This window comes from Mytilus californianus, unplaced genomic scaffold, assembly GCF_021869535.1.
Source record: "Mytilus californianus isolate M0D057914Y unplaced genomic scaffold, xbMytCali1.0.p SCAF_11, whole genome shotgun sequence".
Classification (NCBI taxonomy): Eukaryota; Metazoa; Mollusca; class Bivalvia; order Mytilida; family Mytilidae; genus Mytilus; species Mytilus californianus.
The window spans coordinates 23227852-23248261 of record NW_026262593.1 but is presented as its reverse complement, the minus strand read 5'-3'; the positions used below and the strand labels follow the sequence as shown (position 1 = coordinate 23248261).

At 32.3% G+C, this 20410-nt stretch overlaps 1 protein-coding gene across 1 annotated transcript; it reads right to left on the bottom strand.

The window, feature by feature from the left end:
• Nucleotides 1–6825: 6825 nt before the first annotated feature.
• On the bottom strand, nucleotides 6826–19617 carry LOC127719747 (uncharacterized). The gene is made up of 5 exons (XM_052225990.1): nucleotides 19475–19617; nucleotides 18832–19188; nucleotides 11796–12073; nucleotides 9628–9728; nucleotides 6826–7533 (listed from the first exon to the last, which is right to left on the bottom strand). The coding sequence occupies exons 2-5, from the start codon at nucleotides 18997–18999 to the stop codon at nucleotides 6980–6982; spliced, it is 1101 nt and encodes a 366-aa protein (XP_052081950.1). The 5' UTR covers nucleotides 19000–19188; nucleotides 19475–19617; the 3' UTR covers nucleotides 6826–6979.
• Nucleotides 19618–20410: the final 793 nt, after the last annotated feature.

Here is a 20410-nt window from a genome sequence, read left to right as displayed (position 1 = left end):
AAAATTTGTTTAAAATGTAAACTTTTATCTATTTTTTGGAAAGAAGAATACTTTTGTTACATAAATATGGGCTGTTTTTTACAATACAATGCATATGCATCAGATACTAGCATCATTAATTCATGCAAAATTTCTGAAATCTTCACAATTTTAGAATTTGTGTTAATTTTAGACGGGTTTTGACTAAAATGGAAGTGGCCGCACTTGTGTTCAGTCTTAATATTTAAATATATGTTGTATTTGGTGATGATACATAACATATATAAAGGTTGAGAATAAACACGAATGCGGCCACTTCTATTTTTGACAAAAACCATCTGAAAAGTAACGTTTTGTGGCATATTTGATAGAATTTTATATTTAAACATGAATTTAAGCATCTTTAATGACAAAATCAGTTCAAATCTTTTGCAAAAACTAATTGAATCGACTGATGAAGACACTTTTAAATGTGTTTAAAAAATGTCAAAAATCTTTCATCAGATGTACTTCAAGTTTTAGGCCAAAATAAGCCTTTACCGGACATTCTCCTTACATGTTACAAAAAGTAATTAAAAATAGCGAGCTTCCTTGATGTCATAATTTAGAAATTTGATGCAAATTGTTTGCATCGGAATGCAGTTATAGCCCAATAAAAAGAACACATATTATAGATTTAATTTTTCTCCTCCCAACTTTCTTTTATGTTACTTTTAGACAATAAAAATTTACTAATAGATGACATCGCTAATTGAAAGTATTTAAAGAAATTATATAGTTTAAATTCAGTGAACTAAAGGCATGTAGCCCACATTGCATCTAGACGCTGTCATCTTTTTACTTTTTTAAATTCCTCCGAGTAATGAAAATGCCATGATACAGACGTGTCGGCGGCTTTTTGTCTCAATTCAATGGTGCAGAATATATTGTATATATAATTTCATTATTTCCAGGCACAAAAAAGAAAAACGTTGACAAGTTTAAACAATCAAAAACATATACACAATTGATAATGTCTTATGATAGCTGTCAAAGTCTAACAGTTTTGTTTTGTCCTTAAAGTACAAGTTCATGAAGTACTGAATGTCTTTTATGTCTACGCACTTTTAAAGTCAGACACCATTTTATATTTCAGAGAAACTCAAAAGCATTGACAACAACATTATTTTCATTTACCTGTGTTTAAAGTTATTGCAAATGGATGGTATTTTTGTTCGAGCATATTGTTTTTCTTTAATTGTTTAACATTTCTTACCGATATAACATGTTACTTTTATTATTCTTCCCTTAGTTTATTTATTTTGTATTTACATTGTGTCATAGGTCAAATTTATATGTTCAGTGTATGTTCAATGGTGTTAATATGTCCTTTGATTGAGTTAAGCTATTTCAGTTGATATTTTATAGTGTGTCTTTCTATGTTGTGATGTTACACTATTGTTTCAGAAAAAGGGTGAAGGTTTGGTACCATTAAAACGTTTAAACCCGCTGCATTTGTTTGCACCTGTCCTAAGTCAGGAATCTGATGTTTAATAGTTGTCGTTTGTTTTACCATAAACGAAGCCTTTGGTATTCGTTTGAATTGTTTTACATTTTTTGTTATGTCTGGACCTTTTTATAGCTGACTATATGGTATGGGTTTAAATATTTATCATGTTGGACTATAATAGTTGTGTCATTGGCAATCATATCATGTCTCCCTTTTTGTATACAAGTAAAAGTGAGTCGAAAGATATCAAAGGGACATTCAAACTCATAAGTCGAAAAATAAACTGCTATGGCTAAAAACGAAAAAGATCAACAGACAATCAACAGTACACAAAACACAACATAGAAAACTAAAGACTGGACAACACGAACCCAACCAAAATTGGGGGTGATATCAGGAAGGGTTAGTAGATCCTGTTCCACATGTGGCATTCGTCGTGTTGCTCATGTTAGTACATACCCGGTGATAAGTCTTATTCAGTAACTACATTCGCCGAAAAGAGGACGGGATTGTAGTTACGACAATTGGAACATAACCGTTGTCATCTGTGAAACGGATATTCCATACCGGTCAACCAACTCGTGATGGCATCCGTAAAATTTACGAAGGGATGATTTCTACTTCACCACTTGAAACTCTTGGTTTAATAGCTTCTTGTGAGCAGCAACACTCTATCAAGAAAATCATGATAGGAAATACAAGCCCTGGAATATCGTATCAGCTGGGAGATATGTACTCCGTATGCAGGCGCTACTGGAATGATGCTACATAGAAATGGGAAGTTCACAACTGGAATGCTGAAATCATCTCTTTTGCCGTAAACTTTTGTTTTCAATCTACCCTCATTGTCAATTTCTCGTTGTAAGTCAAGATATGAGTATCGGTTGTATCCTTTATCTCATGACAAGTTCGATGGAATAGATGCGTTTAAAATAGTCATCAAAGTTTGAATAAGTCAGTGAGAGAAAAGCAGTAAAATAACATAACCTGCAGCAGCGGCATGATTGTCTGATGTCTGATGTACTACTGTGTAAAATTAATTTTTATTATGTAAATATTCTTTTTGCATGCGTTTAGTCAAACTCATCAAATGTCATATTTCAACACGAAAGATCAGAGGAACTATAAAAATGTTCAATTGGCTTTGTTAATATATAAACTATCTGAAGTTTTTTTTTTTAATATCTAAGTGTGTTTCCATGTGCACTTTTAAATCAACGTTGTAGTTTTTGTCTTCTTTTCATGGTTGTTTCGACTCTGAATAGCCTCTTGCTTCGGTAATATTGTTGTATCTACATATACAATGTATTGAATTTAGCAATTTCAAATTCTGCTCTTTTTTATCCAAAAGTACTGTCATTGGATTTAACGTTAGTTTCCTAGAAATACATCATTAAAGATTGTTGTATGGATCGATGATGTTCATGGCTAGCTGGTTAATGTCCAGTTGCAAATTTTGTGCAAATTCAGTACGAGAAGATGTTAGTGTAATATGAATACTGCTTTGTAATAGACAGACACACTGAACCGGTTTTAAACGTGTTAGTTAACAAGGTAACAGGACACATTATTCTAACTCCGAGCAGACCAGTCCCTGATCTTACTAACAAAAATATCGTGCGCTTAGTGGAGAAGTAGCAAATACCAATTTTCAAGTCTTAAGTTTGACCCGGCAGGGAATCGAACCCATAACCTCCCACACTATAAGCGAGCACACTACAAGACCACCTGTAAAAAGATTGACAAAAACAAAATGGCTTCAGTTTTGAAATAAGGAACTTTTATTTCAGTAGTTTTGTACAGTTGGTAATATGAAGCATTTCTCCAGTTTGAAACTCCTGATAGTCACAACTCTTGAATATCATACTGATCGGGTGATAAATACTTCATGTGCTGTAGATACTGAATTTAAGCTACATCAACTTGTTAATAAAATTGGATAGTTTGCCTAATGATTTGTTGTATATTTAGAAACGAGTACTCAACCTGCCAGACATTTCTAGTTGTTAGTCAATGTATAATGAAAACAACACTTTATAAATTCCGTGCGTCCGAAACTATTTCAATCTGGATGTACCTTCATCAGGTACGCTCAAGCATAATCATTTAAAATTCAGAGATGTAATAATATGTAGAAACGTTAGCAGCTTTATGACCAAAAGGGAACCTAAAGAGAATAGCTTCATTCATCAGGTCAACTTTTACTGAGGGAGTTGGTACCTTAATATCTTAAAGTAGACTTTAAAAGTAGCTTTAATTATTTCCTCAAGTTAATTTTTTTTCTTAATTTCATATCAACAGCCAATCAATAACTTTAAATTTATAGACTCCGGACGATTTAGAGGTTGACTTCTAGTATAGACGCCTGCCTATCGTTATAGGCTGTTAGCTGCCCTCTGGATGTCGTTTGATTATTTTTGTCGTTGGGCTGCTGTTTCGTTGACTGATACCCAAAATTCTTTTATTTATACGTTTTCCATGCAATAGCTTCAATAAAAGCGACCATATCGATATCCATTGAAACCATATAAAAAAGAGACGTGGTATTATCAACCAGAGACCAAATGACGTAGATGTTAATTTTAGGTAACCGTACGGCCTTCAACAATGATCAAAACCAGTGCCGCATAGTAAGCTTTAAAAGGTCCCCATCATGACAAAATGTTACAGAATTCAAACGAGAAAACCAACGGCCTAATTTATGTAGAAAACAACAAACGAAAAACAATTCCGATATACAGCAACAAACGACAACCACTGAATTTGAGGCCCCAGACTCGGGACAGGCATAAAATTATGTATCTACTCTTAATATACCACAAGTTAATATGTAACACTCAGAAACGTGTCCTTCCCCCCAAACGTGTCCGATTCCCCCAAACGTGTCCACATGACGTCACTGAACTGCAAAACATGTCCTAATGTAAAAGGGCGCCAAAGCGTGTCATTTGTATAAACACCCAAACGTGCCCAATACCCCAAACGTGTCCAATCCCCCAAACGTGTCCATATCAAGCTTAATTTTTTTCCTTTACTGGAACTATCATTCGTGTCCATATTATAAATTCGTAGGTTATTTGGTTATTGCTTTTTCATAAACGTATACTCATTTTACTATTTCATTAAAAAAATTGAAATAAATTACTTTAGGTCTTTTTTTAACCGGCAGTATAATCTGGGTAAAAGTGTCAATATGTTCGGCTATGTTGGATGTAAATGTAAGCAGCCATGCTCAGTTAATTTGTAGATATTAAATCAAATACCTCGTGTAGGGAGAATGTCACTCTCTCTGCGCATTAAAACCTGTGTAGCAATTCACTCTTTCATGGTGCCACCAGTTGTATTTTGGAAGGCAACATTCTTTTTTTTTTAATTTCCGCAACTTTTATTTAAAACGGCCTCTTACATAACGGAGATTGAAGTAGTTTCTTACTGAAGTCATAAAAAATTGGTTGTTACTGGCTCTTAATTTTTTTAGATTAAAACCCCAACTAGTGTTAATCCCGAATAACCGTAAAAATTTAGGCTTAATCCTAAATTCCCGGTATGATAATAAAACCTATGTACAGTATTTATTGTTAACATGATGTCGTTCAAATAATGCATGAAATATTTGGCACTGGACGTTATGTCTCTTGTTTGTGTGTCTTTAGTGATGCTCGAAACCTAAAATTTATTAAAAAACCTGATAAACAGTAAACTTTTGATTTGAAGAGTTTTTAAAATACCAGAACTGTTGAAAAAAGGGAAGTCAATTCTGCGGAAAGCCCGCCGTGCAATATTCGGTTTAATATAAAAGGCATCATCAGAATTTATTAGTACAAAATAATTCACTTGGTAAACGATTAATTCAACTGTACTAAAATTATTTGTATGTTCGCTCTAAATCAGAATGCAATACTTGCAACTTGCATTTCAGTCAAAAGTTAATTCATATGTTACAGATTAAATTTGCAATTATGATAATCATTAACAACCGGCATTGAACAAACTAATGATAATAAATGGCCACTTCATCAACTGTTTCCCCCATCATAGAATTGCCGTAAACGTTATTGATGTCATTTGTACATGTATTAGCGCTAAAAGACGTGAGACGTTCTGGCGTTTAACAGTGGACACGTTTTGGCGAAAAACAATTATCGGACACGTTTGGGGGTTATGAAATCGGACACGTTTGGGCAATATTGAATATAACGGACACGTTTGGGGAGAATGGACACGTTTGGGGGAATCGGACACGTTTGGGGGGATGGACACGTTTGGGAGTGTTACATATATACAATACTTTGAATTGTCATTAAGTCTTAAGAAGGAAGACGTCGGGTGTACGTCAATGAGACATCAATCCAGCAACAACAAACCTAAACCGATATATAATACGTTTTGAGGTATTGCTTCTGACTTTCCTTTTTTATAGTTGAATAGTGTATTCCAAACAGCTATGATTATCAAGTCTACTAGCAGAGAAGGAAGAGGCATCTTACTTTTAATGGTTTGTGTACTTTTTTTACTATAAAATCTGTATTGCATTGATTTTAGAGCTGTAATCAATCTACTAGAAAATAGTGAATAAAACACGTCATGTTCATTCAGACGCTTTTTCAGAAACTAACCTATTTTGGAGCAGAGATCATGTTCTAGTAACAATTTTATTTTTACAAATGGGATTGCCAAGTTTTACCCATTTCACTTGCTACCGCTGGATTTATTGCACTTTTGGAAAAATGTAAGTAAGTCAGCGTACAAATGTACATATATCATCTAAAAAGTATTCAATACCTTTTAATACACTGTCATGGAATAGTATTAGTTCTAAATAGAAGAAATATTCAGGAATATAATTTCAACTGGAAGGAATATATCAGTATTTTTTCCTGACGGAATAAAGGGTATAGAATATGTTTTCTAACGGGAACAGATGATACAGCTTCGTTTATAACAAAGTTCCCAGAGTAATTTCTGTTCGGAAGAACGATCACACGTTGACAAAACAAACGTAATCAAAACAACTTACATACATAATTATGTTGATAAATTTCCATTTGAAAAAAATATTATCAATTTAGTTTTTTATAAGCTCAATCAGAAATGAGAAGCTATTAACTTAAAACGTTTAGAAGCACCAAAACCAAAGCGTCTAAACAGGATAACCAAAAACTCTAAAGGCCAATTGTGTTCGATGAAATCAACCTGTTAAGCAAAGTGGCAGCCCTTTTCTGTCTTAATATATACAAAGAGTCTTGTATCATTTTTGAGACAAAGCATGAAAATGTTTCTTAAAACAAATGGTTGAGTACAATTTTTTATGTATGTTATCAAGATGGACGGATTTTTATTCAAATATCAATTGCAAAAATATTTATGTTATTTTATCGTAAAAAAATTAAATGACAAATCGTAACAATTAAACAACAAATAATAGCACTTAAACACAATAAAGTATGTTCTGTAGAACGGAACATGTACCGGGCATTAATAAATGGATTCGAATTAAGTCCGAGCAGATCTTTATGTACACACACAATGTGTCGCCGGACAATAACCACCATTGCAATTTATAGTACACCACCAGGTCATCCCGGGTGTGTATTTCCATACCAAAGTTGGTCCGCAGGTTTTACCCAAGTATGGATTTGAATTCATTGTTGTAGTTGTTGTAGGCGTAGTTGTAGTAGGAAAAGGCGTTGTTGTAGTAGGAGTGGTCGTTGTTTTTGTAGGCGTGGTTGTTGTCGTAGGCGTGGTTGTTGTCGTAGGCTTGGTTGTTGTCGTTGTGGGCGTGGTAGTTGTTGTTGTAGGCGTGGTCGTTGTTGTTGTAGGCGTGGTCGTTGTAGTGGTAGGTGTGATTGTGGTTGTCGTAGTTGTTGTAGGTTTGGTGGTCGTCGTTGTAGGCGACGTTGTGGTTGACGTGGTGATTGTGCTTGCAGCCACTATTGGTGGAAGTGTGGTTTGAATCCCTGATCCATTTGGATCTTCTATTGCAATGTCCGAGCAACCATAAAACTCTTCCTGTGCCCCACATCCGATACATCCTCTTCCGTCCGGAGATACACCCCAACTGTTACCTATTTGTTGAAAATTTATTAAAATGTCAAAGAATATGCAAATTTTAATTTTATATTGTTCTAGTAAGTGTTAGGAGTCTGAACATTTTACATTTGAGGTAAAGAAATTAAAAATAAGTAGATTTTATTTTGTTTTCATTAAACAGGGGGTAACTTTCAAATAAAGTTTTGTCCTTTTTGAAAGCCTTAGTCTATTTCATACTAAACACAGTTTATTTCAAATCCCATTTGTCATTAAGTAATAACTAATTACAACAGCGCCATAGGTGCATGTGCCCAGTAGCGATCCGAATTTGTAGTAGAACAAACAGATTTTTGTGTTGAGTGCAATGAAGGCTGTACACTCATCCAACATTTTTTGTAATATTATTTGAAAAACAAAAAAAATTGTCCAGATTTCAATATTTTAACACAGCTTTCACCTTAACCATTGACATACAAATCAAAATTATGCGCACCAAGCGCAGAAGTCTGGTGGCGAATTTCAATGAACCATTTAGCAGTGTTTCTTTCATTTGCATTATAATTGAGATAACAGGGCCCGTATGCAAAAAGCTACTTAACTTAAGATTTCCCTTAGTAAACACTTAAGTTAAGGAAACTCCGCCCTTTTAACTTAAGTGGTATGCATAAAAAATCTTAAACTCAGTATTTCCTTAGTAAAATCTTAGATGGTTTAAGCCAAGCCCACACAACTTAGTGGTATGCATAAAACCCCTTATACTAAGAAAACGCCTAAGATTATACTTAAGTATAAGGTACCTATAGAGCTACCTTAACTTTTCTAAAATATATAAAATATATAAAATCAGTCGAATGTATGCGTTTTTTTGCAGAACATGGATAGATTAGCTCCTATTTAATTGAACAATAATCATATTCAGTAATATTTCGTTTGTTTATTGCTAAATATTAACGATCATTGTAATTTTCGTAAAATCACCTATAGTCAACAAAATCAAGAGATAACAGAGGGTAGTTTTATAATTTCATTTTACCCTTATTTCTCAATCTCGTTGGTGTGTATTCCGAAAAGTACTCACAGCTTTTACACGAATGAAATTCATGCAATTATTTTTCTTTTGATTTGTTCGTGCCTTCTTACACAAATAACATTAAATATTCGATATATAAAATACATCGTCTGGTATTGATTGTAACTGTTAGTATAAAACTGTATGAAGGAAGGAAGCGGCGAGGATGTTTAGGCATGCAAACTCCTGTTTTCTTGGGGACATCGGTTTAATTTTCAATTACATTGTCTTTTTTCTACATATATTGGGCAAATTGCCCCTGAATTTGTTTCACTAACTGGGACAAAATCAAAACGTTTTTAAGACCAACTCCGTGGAATTCGAAGTTTATATATATGATATATTCATAGAACTTAATCCGTATTCAATATTGTTCTGTATTTCCTTATATATTCAGTCATATATTGCTGTTAACGAAAATATTGCAAATTTGCATAGAAGGAAGACTTTAACTTAAATAAATTATGGTGTATCTGAAAGAAATAATTTATGTTATAACTTCCAATAAATATTGGTTTTGGTTAAGAAAATCCTTCTCGCCAGTTTTAGATAATTGCTCAAATTTTCTAAAATCTAGCAAGAATACATGCAGTTTTGAGTTATCTTTACACGTTGATAACTTTCAAGTGAAATATTCGGAAATACGCAGAGATGTTGATAATACCTTACAGTAAACATATGAATCTAATAATGTGGGTTTTAATTAAAAATTGAAGGGCTTTTGAAAAAGTCCCCTGATTTGCCATGATTTCGTGAAAAATTGATCCAACCCTCTTTTTTATTATTGTAAAAAGGAAATGATAAAAAAAGTTTCAAATCGAAATAGATTTCAAAACATCTTATCATGTATTTTAGAGTTAAAATATATTGTTGTCTCTAGAAAATCGAGCTTCAAATACAATACTGTTACATGTATCTCATAAGCAAATTCCTGCGTAAAGAGAAAGTTTCATCAAATTTCACGAAATAGTGGGAACGCCTTGTCTTATTTGTACACAATTATTAATTCTAAATATCAGAATATTTCTTATTCATTATCACATTGGACAAAATTACTCACCAACATGCCATTTCCATTGTAAAACACACTGGGTACATGTCAGACCAGAAGGAAGTATCCACTTCTTTGTACGCATGCCCACACGCGTATCAATATGATCCCTGCAATTAGTAACAAATGTTTACAAAATAATTCAGAACTTATTTTGCATTAATTTTGCATTTTGCTTGAAACTTATCGGTGTATTTCATTTTCATTACTTGTCTTGTTTCAAGGTAGCTGTATATTTTTGTATCATTTTTCTTTCTATTTTTTTTAGGAAACGTCGTTATGGTGTATTTTAAATATTTTTACTAATCAGCATTGCGAAGATATGACATAAACTTAAATAATTTACTATGTATGTCTTTCAAAGTTTTTTTTGACACGATAACCCATACATTGTAGCATTTTGTTGTGTAATTATTACATAGAAGGAAACTACATTCTTATTTATAAACTATAAGAAAAGTATAACGATTTGCTAGAGCAATCAAGTATCGTTTGGTCGATATGAAAAAAGTGTTTTCAATATTGAAATCAATTGTACGCTTTCCAAAATGTTAAGCAAAACGTCCAGCGGACAATATTGAGAAATAGAGCATATTTGAATGTGAACGACATGTTAAAACGTGTTTTACAAAACAGGTCTACAGTCCGTTACATGTAAACCGTTTTCACGCAATAGCAGTTATCGTCGATTTAAAAGAAAGTTGTTTTTTTTAAATACGCTTAAATTTGAAGTAATGAGTTGAAAAGATATATTTTAAGGATAGCATTCATTCTTTGGTTTATAATTTATATAATTGCTATGCACAATGGACTGGTATCTACACAGTGCATGTATGAACATGTAGTTCTAAATCGTCCAAGTCAAACTGAGCGATGGTAAACAGACGTATGTACTATAAAAGATCTGCCATCTCAAACAGTTAGTTTGTGTATGGATTTTTAAAATATTTGAACAACCTGAAGATTACGTTTAATATTGAAGTGTCTGTGAGTGACAAATTTAATCGACATGTATTACATCCATATACTGTTAATTAAAAGGGTTTAAATCATTAATGTCCGCTTACATGCATCCATACACATTATTGAAAGTCAACACATGTGATAGTACTTTACTTTGACCTCAAAAATAGTTCAAATCACTGAAGTCCTCAAATTTAAATACGTCTCTTTTAATCCACAACCCATATAATGTTTCCTGTCGTTAAATATGATATTAAATCATAAAAAATAGATATAACACTAAAAGAGATTTAAAACTAATGTAACAAATCACACATCAAAGGCTGGACTGTTTGTTCATCGTTGTTATGGTATTTATATGTAATCGCATGGGCTACTGATACTACGGCGATGAGTTATCATAGTTAAGGAATCCTACTTTTACTGTTTTGAGAAGTGTAATATACTTTTACTATTTTGAGAATTTTATCTGTGGAAAAGGTTTTGTAGAAGAAGCGTTGTAGTGAGAATGTCACGGTGTTTAAACGTTAAAGCGTGATGCGTGATGAATCGTATTCCAGACTGAAATAAATATGTCGTGAGTTTGGAAATCAGCATGTTTAAACCCAGCAGTAATCCTCAAAAAAATTCTACTGAGTACTTTATTGTGAATTGCAATTAGTTAAAATAGCTATGATGATCACAAATTATAAGTATTTGGAATACTAGTAGTTGGGTGCCAAAATTACTATCTGCATGCCTGAACCAAATATTTAGCCACACTACTCCAGATATTTGCATTACTATAGTATATACTAGTATACTGCAATTGTGCTGCGTGATCTGATCGTTGGAAATTTCTTCAGTCTTATCAGTCATACTTCAAAGTTGCAATTTGTATGTGTTAGCGTGTCAAACAAACACACACAAATCGTAAGCTACACACTAGAATATGTGTCCATAGGATGGTATGCCGCTCTCGCACTATCGTTTTTTCCATATTCATTGAAATACTAGTATATCAAATTATAGTTCAATTCATAATGAACATATGTACTAAGTTTGAAGTTGAACTGACCACAAACTACCCTCAATCAAAACGGTAACCTTATACGGGACGAACACTGAGGCGGACTAACGGATGGACGGACCCGAATATCTGAAAACATAATGCCCCTCTACTATCGTAGGCGGGGTGAAAAAGAGACCGATATAGTATTGATAAACATTCGTACCTTGTGCCACTTCCGTCTGCTAGTTGCAACAAATATTTGTCCAAACAAGCTTGTGTCGCTGGCTTCTTTACATCATTATTCGGACAAAGTCTGAATTCAAACCACCCTTTATGATTTGCTGTAACATCTACGCTTATATCGATGACCTGTCCTATTGTGTAGTGTGCAGAGATAATTCCTGTAGCATATTTCCCGCCTGCCTCATTTTGTCGTGGTTGCGTTTGGTCATACGGGTCTCCACATAATCCACATTTCCCGCCATTTGTACTCCACTGGTGCTAAAATAATATGAATATGCATTGTGATTTAGTTTTAATCTTCATAAAAAAACATAAATACAACTGAATGTTAAATGCACGATGTATGTACGTTTAATGCATTTTTAACATAATTGTTAATCATTGTAATATGTTCATACCTTACTTTTTTTTCTTTTCTTTTTTTTTAATTTGTACGCTAAAATTGACTTAAGATATCAGTTTTATCACAGTATTTTTTACTCCCTTTGTTGTTATTTAAAATCAATTAAGGTGTTCTTTAACGTCTTTAAGATCTCGTCTTAAATATGGATGAAATAATTACCCCTGGACTTTTGCAAGCAGCAATTGATCAAACATTTTTTTTTATTGGCTTCCGATGATATGTACATTACATCAATCTTTTTGACCCTAAGAACTGATTTGGATTATAGAACTATGTGGTTTTCTAGTCTAGAAAAAGTGTATGCATAGTTCTTTCTAAGGTTACAAAAACTCAACTCAGTAAAATAAGTTTGGATTGTTATACATATCCATTCCGTTATTTAGAAAAGAATAATTAAATTAATACTGTTTCCCCTGATTACATTTTAATCATGGCAATGTTATCTACACAAGGAAATTAGATTTCCATTTAATTTTCTTAATGGTATTATTTGGCAAATGTGCATAACCTTTCAATGCAACTAAAAAAAAAGATGATAAACGAATAAAGAAAGAAACAAAACAAAAGTTAACTTAACTGTAATTATTGGTGAATTCCTGTGTCAGTATAAAGTAACCGTGAGAACAAATCGCCTGTGTTAAGTCACTAAAAGAATTCTGCATTTTAATATCTTTCAAACTGTATGACATCTGAATATTGGGTAAACACGTGGACCACCAACAATTGTCCTAATTTGCACGATTTGATAAGAGGGCACAGAGGGAATAGATAAGATATCTTCCAATCAAATAAAATGATTGAAATGTTAAGCCGTTAATTATTATATATTAACATTAAAATGCCTATTGTGTAAAAAAGAACTACCAGAAATATTTAGTTAATAACAAATATGTTTAAACGAAGTTATTTCTTTTATGTTTGCTAGCAATGAACGATATGCCAATTCAAGTTACTGTTTAGCAAGGCCAAAAAAAAACTCAGTAAGAACTGCGGTTTCAGTCTCTATTCAGTTTAATGCAGCAAATTGTTTTTTTCAAATCCCGCCATATGTTAGCGAAGCTCTGTCTACTCTTTGTCAGCGAGTCAATTTCTAGAGAAAGTAAAAAACTAAAAGACTAATATGTGTTGCCTTTGAAGAGTTGCTGTCTTTCTCTCGTTTATTTTTTTTTTTGTCAAAAATCGGGCCATAAGGTTTTTTCGTTTGAATTGTTTTATATTTTTATGTCGGGGCTTTTTATAGCTGACTATACGGTTTTAGTTTTTCTCCTTGTTGTAAGACCGTACAGTGTCCTATAGTTGCTTAAATCTACGTTGTTTGGGTCAGTTGAATAGTTGCCTCATTGGCAAGCATACCACATTTCCATCAAGATACCATGTTTATAATTTTGAACGTTAGACGCGCGTTTTCGTCTTCACTGGCTTAAAATAAAATACCTTTTGCATAGAGCACAAACAAATACAAAGTGACATGATCGTTTCCTTGCCTTCAGTTTGTATATTTATGTATATATTTTTATTTTAGTTTGTTTATTGGTCGTTATATTATTTCATTTATGATATCTATTTTATTTATTTATTAGTTGTTTGAAACTGAGGAACTGTTTACATGTATTGTTAGTGTCCATTGTACTACGGTGACCTGCGAATAGTTTCGTCAGAACATCAAAACTGTTTTTTTTTTTTTTTTTTGTTTTTTTGTTGAGAAATTGTCTATTATTCTAGCTAGTGACTGTGACAGTATAATTTTTTTTATATAGAAGACGTCGTTTTTTTTATTTCGTTAAACTTTTTGTCTAAACTGTATATATTTTTAAGAAATTTGAAAATTTAGCTGTGCATTGATTTTTTTATCCCGCCTCTCATAATTCTTTTTAGAATGGCATTTATATTTTATATTATTCTATGCATTAATGTATTCTTTTATTTTTTTGTTATATTAATGGTGAGACGTAAATACACTATTTGTATAATCGTTGTTGCTGCTAGACGTTAAGAAGCCATCAATCATATAATTCATAGTCCGGCTCCAAATCATAGCTAGGTAATACTCTAATCCCTCTCAAGTGCCCCTAGAACTTGCATTACATTTTTGTCTTGAATAGAAGACTATGCATTGTTTGGCTCCTTAAATATTTGATCATTTACTGCGCTTTCAGATTTGTGTAGGTTTTATAAACACTGCCATTCAAGGTAAGTAGGAACTCGTGTTAATTATTTTGTTTGCTTTGTAGATATTTAAATCTTTCGTTTTATTTAATCTGTTATTTTGACCAAACCCTTGCATATGTATAGTTACCTAGTATGTAGTAGATTTAGCTTTCAGCCTTCTTTAACATACTTTATGCTGTTTGTTTATATTAAAGATTAATTGCATATGCGTCAATGTGCAGTTTATTTATCGATTGTAAAAGTGCATATCATTCAAGTCCTAAGTTGTTGTGTACTTTCTTCCTCAATGCCGATGTGTTGATAATGAAAAAAAGAGAGTTGAGGTTGCCGAAAATGTTAAAGGAAGAGATATCTGGCTTCAGAAATTCCAAGAAAAGAAGATTCCTTCAATCATAACAAAATCATGTTACTTTTATTGACAAGTTGGGTGATCTCCTTCAATTATTATAATGCAAAGGTTAAATTACAAACATTTTGATGGAAATTTATAAAATATTAAGTGATAAATTAGTTTTGAGAATTTATGTTTTTAATTATTACATTGGAATTTGTCACTTCTTAATTTCTGTCTGCAAAGTATTTTATTTATCAACTAAATATGTAACAAACAAATCTTTTTTATTCAAGGTATTAACAGATTTATATTCAATATTTTAACAGATTTGAACACCTAGCTCAATTAACACAATAGCACATACAATTTTAATAAAGTCTATTGCCATTTTTCGGATTAACAAGTTGTCGTGAAAACAAACGCATGTCCAGATTACTTGGTCAATTAACATTTCTTTATTGTATTTAGCTTAAGTTTTGTTTTAGCTTTTCACACACCAGTGTCAGAGGAGCTAGACGTTTATTGTAAGTAATAAGCGTACCCAAGCATTTGGGCTAGACATTTTGGAGTCAAGTTTACCCTTTTTGGGCGATGTATTTTTTTTCATGTAAAAGTAAAGTACAGATAAAATTTTTCTGTCTCAATATTTTGTTTTCAATCCGGTTTATCTCCCATTGTAAGGATACATTTTGTTGTAAATAAGCTTTCTGATTGTTACATACATACCCGAAACAGTCATTCAAAATTGTAGATGTAAATTTATCTCAAAAGCTTCTCATTTAAATACGCGTTGGAAGAATAAAGACCATAAATATTCATTGCTATTTTTACTGCCAACTGTTTCAGCACTTGTTCATCCCCCTTTCACTACAAGGATTCCGGTGGTTGGTTTAGCAAAGCATGACAGTATAAGTCGGCTACCCAACTACGAAGAAACGGCAAATTGCCGTACACCCTTAAGAGATTTATGCATATAAAAATAAGAAGATGTGAAAAAAACCCATACCGCATATCAAACTACAAAAGGTCTCGAAATGACAAACGTAAATGCAATTCAAACAAGAAAACTAACGGCCTGATTTTTGTACAAAACAATAAAAGAACAGGCACACAAGTATGTTGAGGGGTTAAACAAGTTAGCGGCCGCCCAAGCCTCCCTAAACCCCGGACAATTATGCAACAGCACAAAACAAGAACAAACATTGTTGACGGCGTTTAATCTTTTGTTATTTCGTCGTTTCAGAATCGAAATGACCGTGTGTAATTTTATTGTTCGTACCCTAAAAGAAAAACAACGTCACGTCATTGGATGAATTTCAGTTGTTTGGGACATTGTATGCCAATCACACAACTTTGGTGTACGCTTTTGAAAATATTACCCAGAACACATTAGATTCTGAAACAGCGAATTACAAGGTATTGTTGCGACATTGATTCGCCTACTTTGACCTTACTAACATCGCAGTTTTTGGTTATATTCAGAAGAGTGGTCAAAACGTTTAAATATATGTTTTGAGCCAAGAACAAATGTTTTGATTGGTGTTAATATTTATACCCAAGCTTCACTTACCCCTCCCCATGAGACTATTAACAAACTTCATGACCTAATGGCATTGTGTACAACTTATAAGTTTTTCTTCAGCGAAATGATTTTTGGAGTTTTCTAACACGTTTACATGAATTTTGAATAGGGTTGTGCTTGCGTTAACTGTTTACATTTTTGTTTGACTGGGAAGCAATAACTGAAAACAATATAAACAATTTGTTAAAACCTAAGGTTTGAAATTTAGTTCTTCTATCGAAAAAAGAGATATCTATTCCAGAGACGGCAAAAAAAAAGTAATTGTACCGCAAATAGAAATTAAGATAAACAGAAACAGGAAAATATTAGAAAAATTTCTAGTGAAAACGAAATGTTTGGAATGTAACAGGCATCAGGTTTTAATACAGAGGAGGCTGAAATCTTTTGTTTCTGAAAAAAACTGTTAACATCACTAATCAGTTCAGTGATTTAACAAAATTAATGAAATTCACGGAGATTTTACAAAATCACTGATTTTACAGGTTCACTGTTACAGATATAAGGAATTAAAGGACACCGTATATCTTCAACAATGAGAAAAACCCATATCGTATCGTCGGATTTAAAAGGCCCCGACATGAAAAATGTGAAACAATTCAAACGAGAAAATCAACAGTCTTTTAAACTAACAACAAAACAATTTACGAAAAACAAATATGTCCGACATGTCTAGTTTCTTTATATGAATCTATATATTTTTTTATTATATGGAATTAACTTTTCAGCAATTACACTGTATATTATTGAAAAAAAAGAACACGTTTTCAGTTCTATCCCATTTATGCCGACAAATACCAGTAATAATAATAGTAATTTATCTACTGTATTCATACGACAGTCATTAGAGCCAAAAAAAGGGAGTTATAGTGTCAGTAAATTACATCCAGAGCTTTGAACGCGGTAACTACATTGTACCTTTTCGTATATATATTAACACTAATTCGTTAACTTTGACAACGTTTTCATAATTTCCTAAAGTTAATCTGGAACTTCAAAATGTAAATCTAAATTTACCGATTTAAGTCTTTTTGTAATGAAATAACACCATTTTGTCGTAATCCTAATTTTTTGTCTTTGAAAAGCCAACTGTAAGAGGACAAGTCGAAATCGGTGACACCATTTTTGCGCTTTGTTCACTATGTCCTCAAACCTATCGAACTGCAGATTTTATGAATACTCATTATTCGTAAAGTTTGGTGAGCTTATGATATCATTAACGTGACCAATTTTTCTGCACCAGATGCGCATTTCGATAATAAAAGTCTCTTCAGTGATGCGCGAGGCTAAAATATTTGAAAATCAACAACTTATTAAAAAAAACCGAAGAGCTTATACACCAAAAATGACAAAGAATACAAGGAGCTTTATACACAACTAAAAATTTTTTTTTAAACTTTCATTAGCACAAATGTTCTCACATGTAAAGATCTTTATTCTGATGAGGACATTGTTTTATTCTACTATGACACCCTTGCTAGAAGTGACAACACGCAGTTCAAAGTATATTTACCTTTACGTATTCCGGATTAACCGTTTATTTTGGTTTTCTAATGGAGATTTCATTGTTCAGTTTAAAGTTTAACATTTTGTTTTTGTCGCAATCAACTGTTTTAATGTTCTTGTTTCTTCTTTTTTTCAGTTGGTTACAGAATTATCTTTCTCTTTTTTTTTGTATATTGTTGGATCTTTTTATTTGAAATTGCATCTTTTCATTTCCCTATAACAAGGACGTGTATTGTTAGATATACGTCCCTCGGCCTAAAATTATAATATACGTATTGTGCTAATATTTCTATGTATTTTTTTATGTAAGTTCCAGTGTTGATTTAACAGACGGCCACAAGAAGATTAATATATCAGATTTGCAGGAACCAAATTTTGTTCATGGAGTCTTAATACGAATTTATTTGATTTGCGGATGTATATGCAGTAATATTAATGTTCGATACGTTAACAATAGTGGTGTTTTGGATAATGAAATTCATTCTTTTTTTAAACTGATACACGTATAAGTGAATATTTGCTTGAAACAATCATTAACACAATTTCAATGTAATTACTAGCATGTTTGTAAACAAAATATTTGAACTAAGAGTTCCTTTGTGCCCGTAACGATTATATTTAATCAAATAAATACTAGGCCTTCAATCATATTAAACGATCGAAATATATCTAGTTTCATACATTTTCATTTTGTTTTTTTATTTTTTGAAACACGCCGGTTTTCAACTTGTTAATATATTGAAAAAAAAAAATAATTATGAGAAGATTCCTTTTTTTAATTTGTATTTTTTTCTTAAATTTTGTTGTTACTTTCAAACGAAACAAATAAAAGAAATCGAATTCTTCATTTAGAAATATTGGATTTGCATGCAAGTTGACTTAATCTTGCAATGTTTGTTTTCGCTTATAATAACTTAACAATATTTACATCAATCCCATTATAAAAATTTTGGTTATAGTCTTTTTTTAATCGAAGTACAATGTAGAGTTACAATAATAAAAGAGACATGTCTAATTTCACTTACCGAAAATCCTCCGCATGATAGTTGATTGTCGTTATAATTTGGGGGTGTCGGGAATCCTTTCCTAAACATAGACGATCTTGAAGGAGGTTCCCACAACCTTCCGTGTCCATCAACAAGGGCGACAGCACACAACAGGTACAAAAACTTTACACTGATCATTATCGACATTTTAAAGTAAAATGAAAAACATATGCACCCGATTTAATTTAAATACACCTTGCCCACGTGGGACACACCTTATCTGACTTCCTAATAGCACTTTATGTCCTTGTTTACGTTACTCCTTGAAATTTACATCATATTTGGCAGTTCTTTATTAATACTCATATCTATCCAATAAAGGGGTAGTTTGATTATCTAAAAGTAAACAATGAAATTAAATCAATGACAACACTTTGAATATGCGGATCATTTTTCAAATTATTACAACATTTAAATGACAGTTATTTGGTGTAAGGAATCTGAAGCTAATCAATTTAAAAAGTCACACAAATAAAGTAAACTCATAATGAAATACTATATTTCTATACTCAAGAAAATGAAAAGAGGAAAGTGACACATGCATGTATTGTACCCGACTTTAATATTAAATGTTCAACGTCTCAAATTTGTTCATATCGGATATATATATATATAAACCTACCTGCGTGTGTAAGAATTAATGTACACGGTTTGACCCGTAATTAAAAACAATGATTGTATTTTTAATTGATATGATCAGTAATTACGTGCCAATACACCACACTAATTGAACCTCTGACACACAAGTGTACAAGGAAACAAAATACACAGAAATACAATTGTATAATCAATACACAAAACATAATAATGGTAAAATGGTTAAAAATAGCGAAATTTAACCTAACATATACTGTCAACATTTTACTCAATTCATATTATAATTTTTTAGTCAGTATTATTCTTCATATTTTTAATAATGTTAATTTTTGTAAGATTCAAAATAATGTAGTTATTTTTATTGGGAATCATTTATATCAATTTATTATAAATCAGTTATCATTTTCTATATAAAATAAGTGCACAATATTTTCACTAATTTTCAAATTGCAAGCGTTGAACTATTTGACCGGTCAATGGTTTCCAACTATTTGCCCTCGATGAAACTAGTTGACCGCAAGCGTCATTATATTTCGCGGAATTTCAACTGCAGCTACGGGATTGGAGGATGTTGACAATACAGCAGGAGTTACGACGTCACGTTTTACCTATTGTGTCTAGGGTTGACGTCAGTGCGGGACGAAGCCTTAGCATTCAGAATATATATATATGAAGTAAACGTTAAACTGTATGGTTGTGTTTCTGCTTTTTATATTACAATAGTTGATTTAGCCCCGACATTAATTGTCTTTTGTTTCTTTCGGTATAATAAAACACTAACTGACTGGATATTCGTGGAATAGTAAGTTTATTGTCCCCTCGGATACAATTAACTATTGCCCTCGGCTCGGCATCAGGGTAATGGTTGCACCTCGGGGGACAATAAACTTACTATTCCACTCATACCCAGTCAATAAGTATAACATATGAATACAAGACGCTTTTCAATATTCAATGAATG

Bases quoted from the DNA above. Each gene is read 5' to 3' on its own strand.
- LOC127719747 (XM_052225990.1), bottom strand. From the start codon at position 18,999: ATGTCGATAATGATCAGTGTAAAGTTTTTGTACCTGTTGTGTGCTGTC. The intron at 9,729-11,795 runs GTACGAATGTTT...TACTAATTGCAG, and splicing joins GCAGACGGAAGTGGCACAAG to GGATCATATTGATACGCGTG. The intron at 7,534-9,627 runs GTGAGTAATTTT...TTCAACAAATAG, and splicing joins ACAATGGAAATGGCATGTTG to GTAACAGTTGGGGTGTATCT.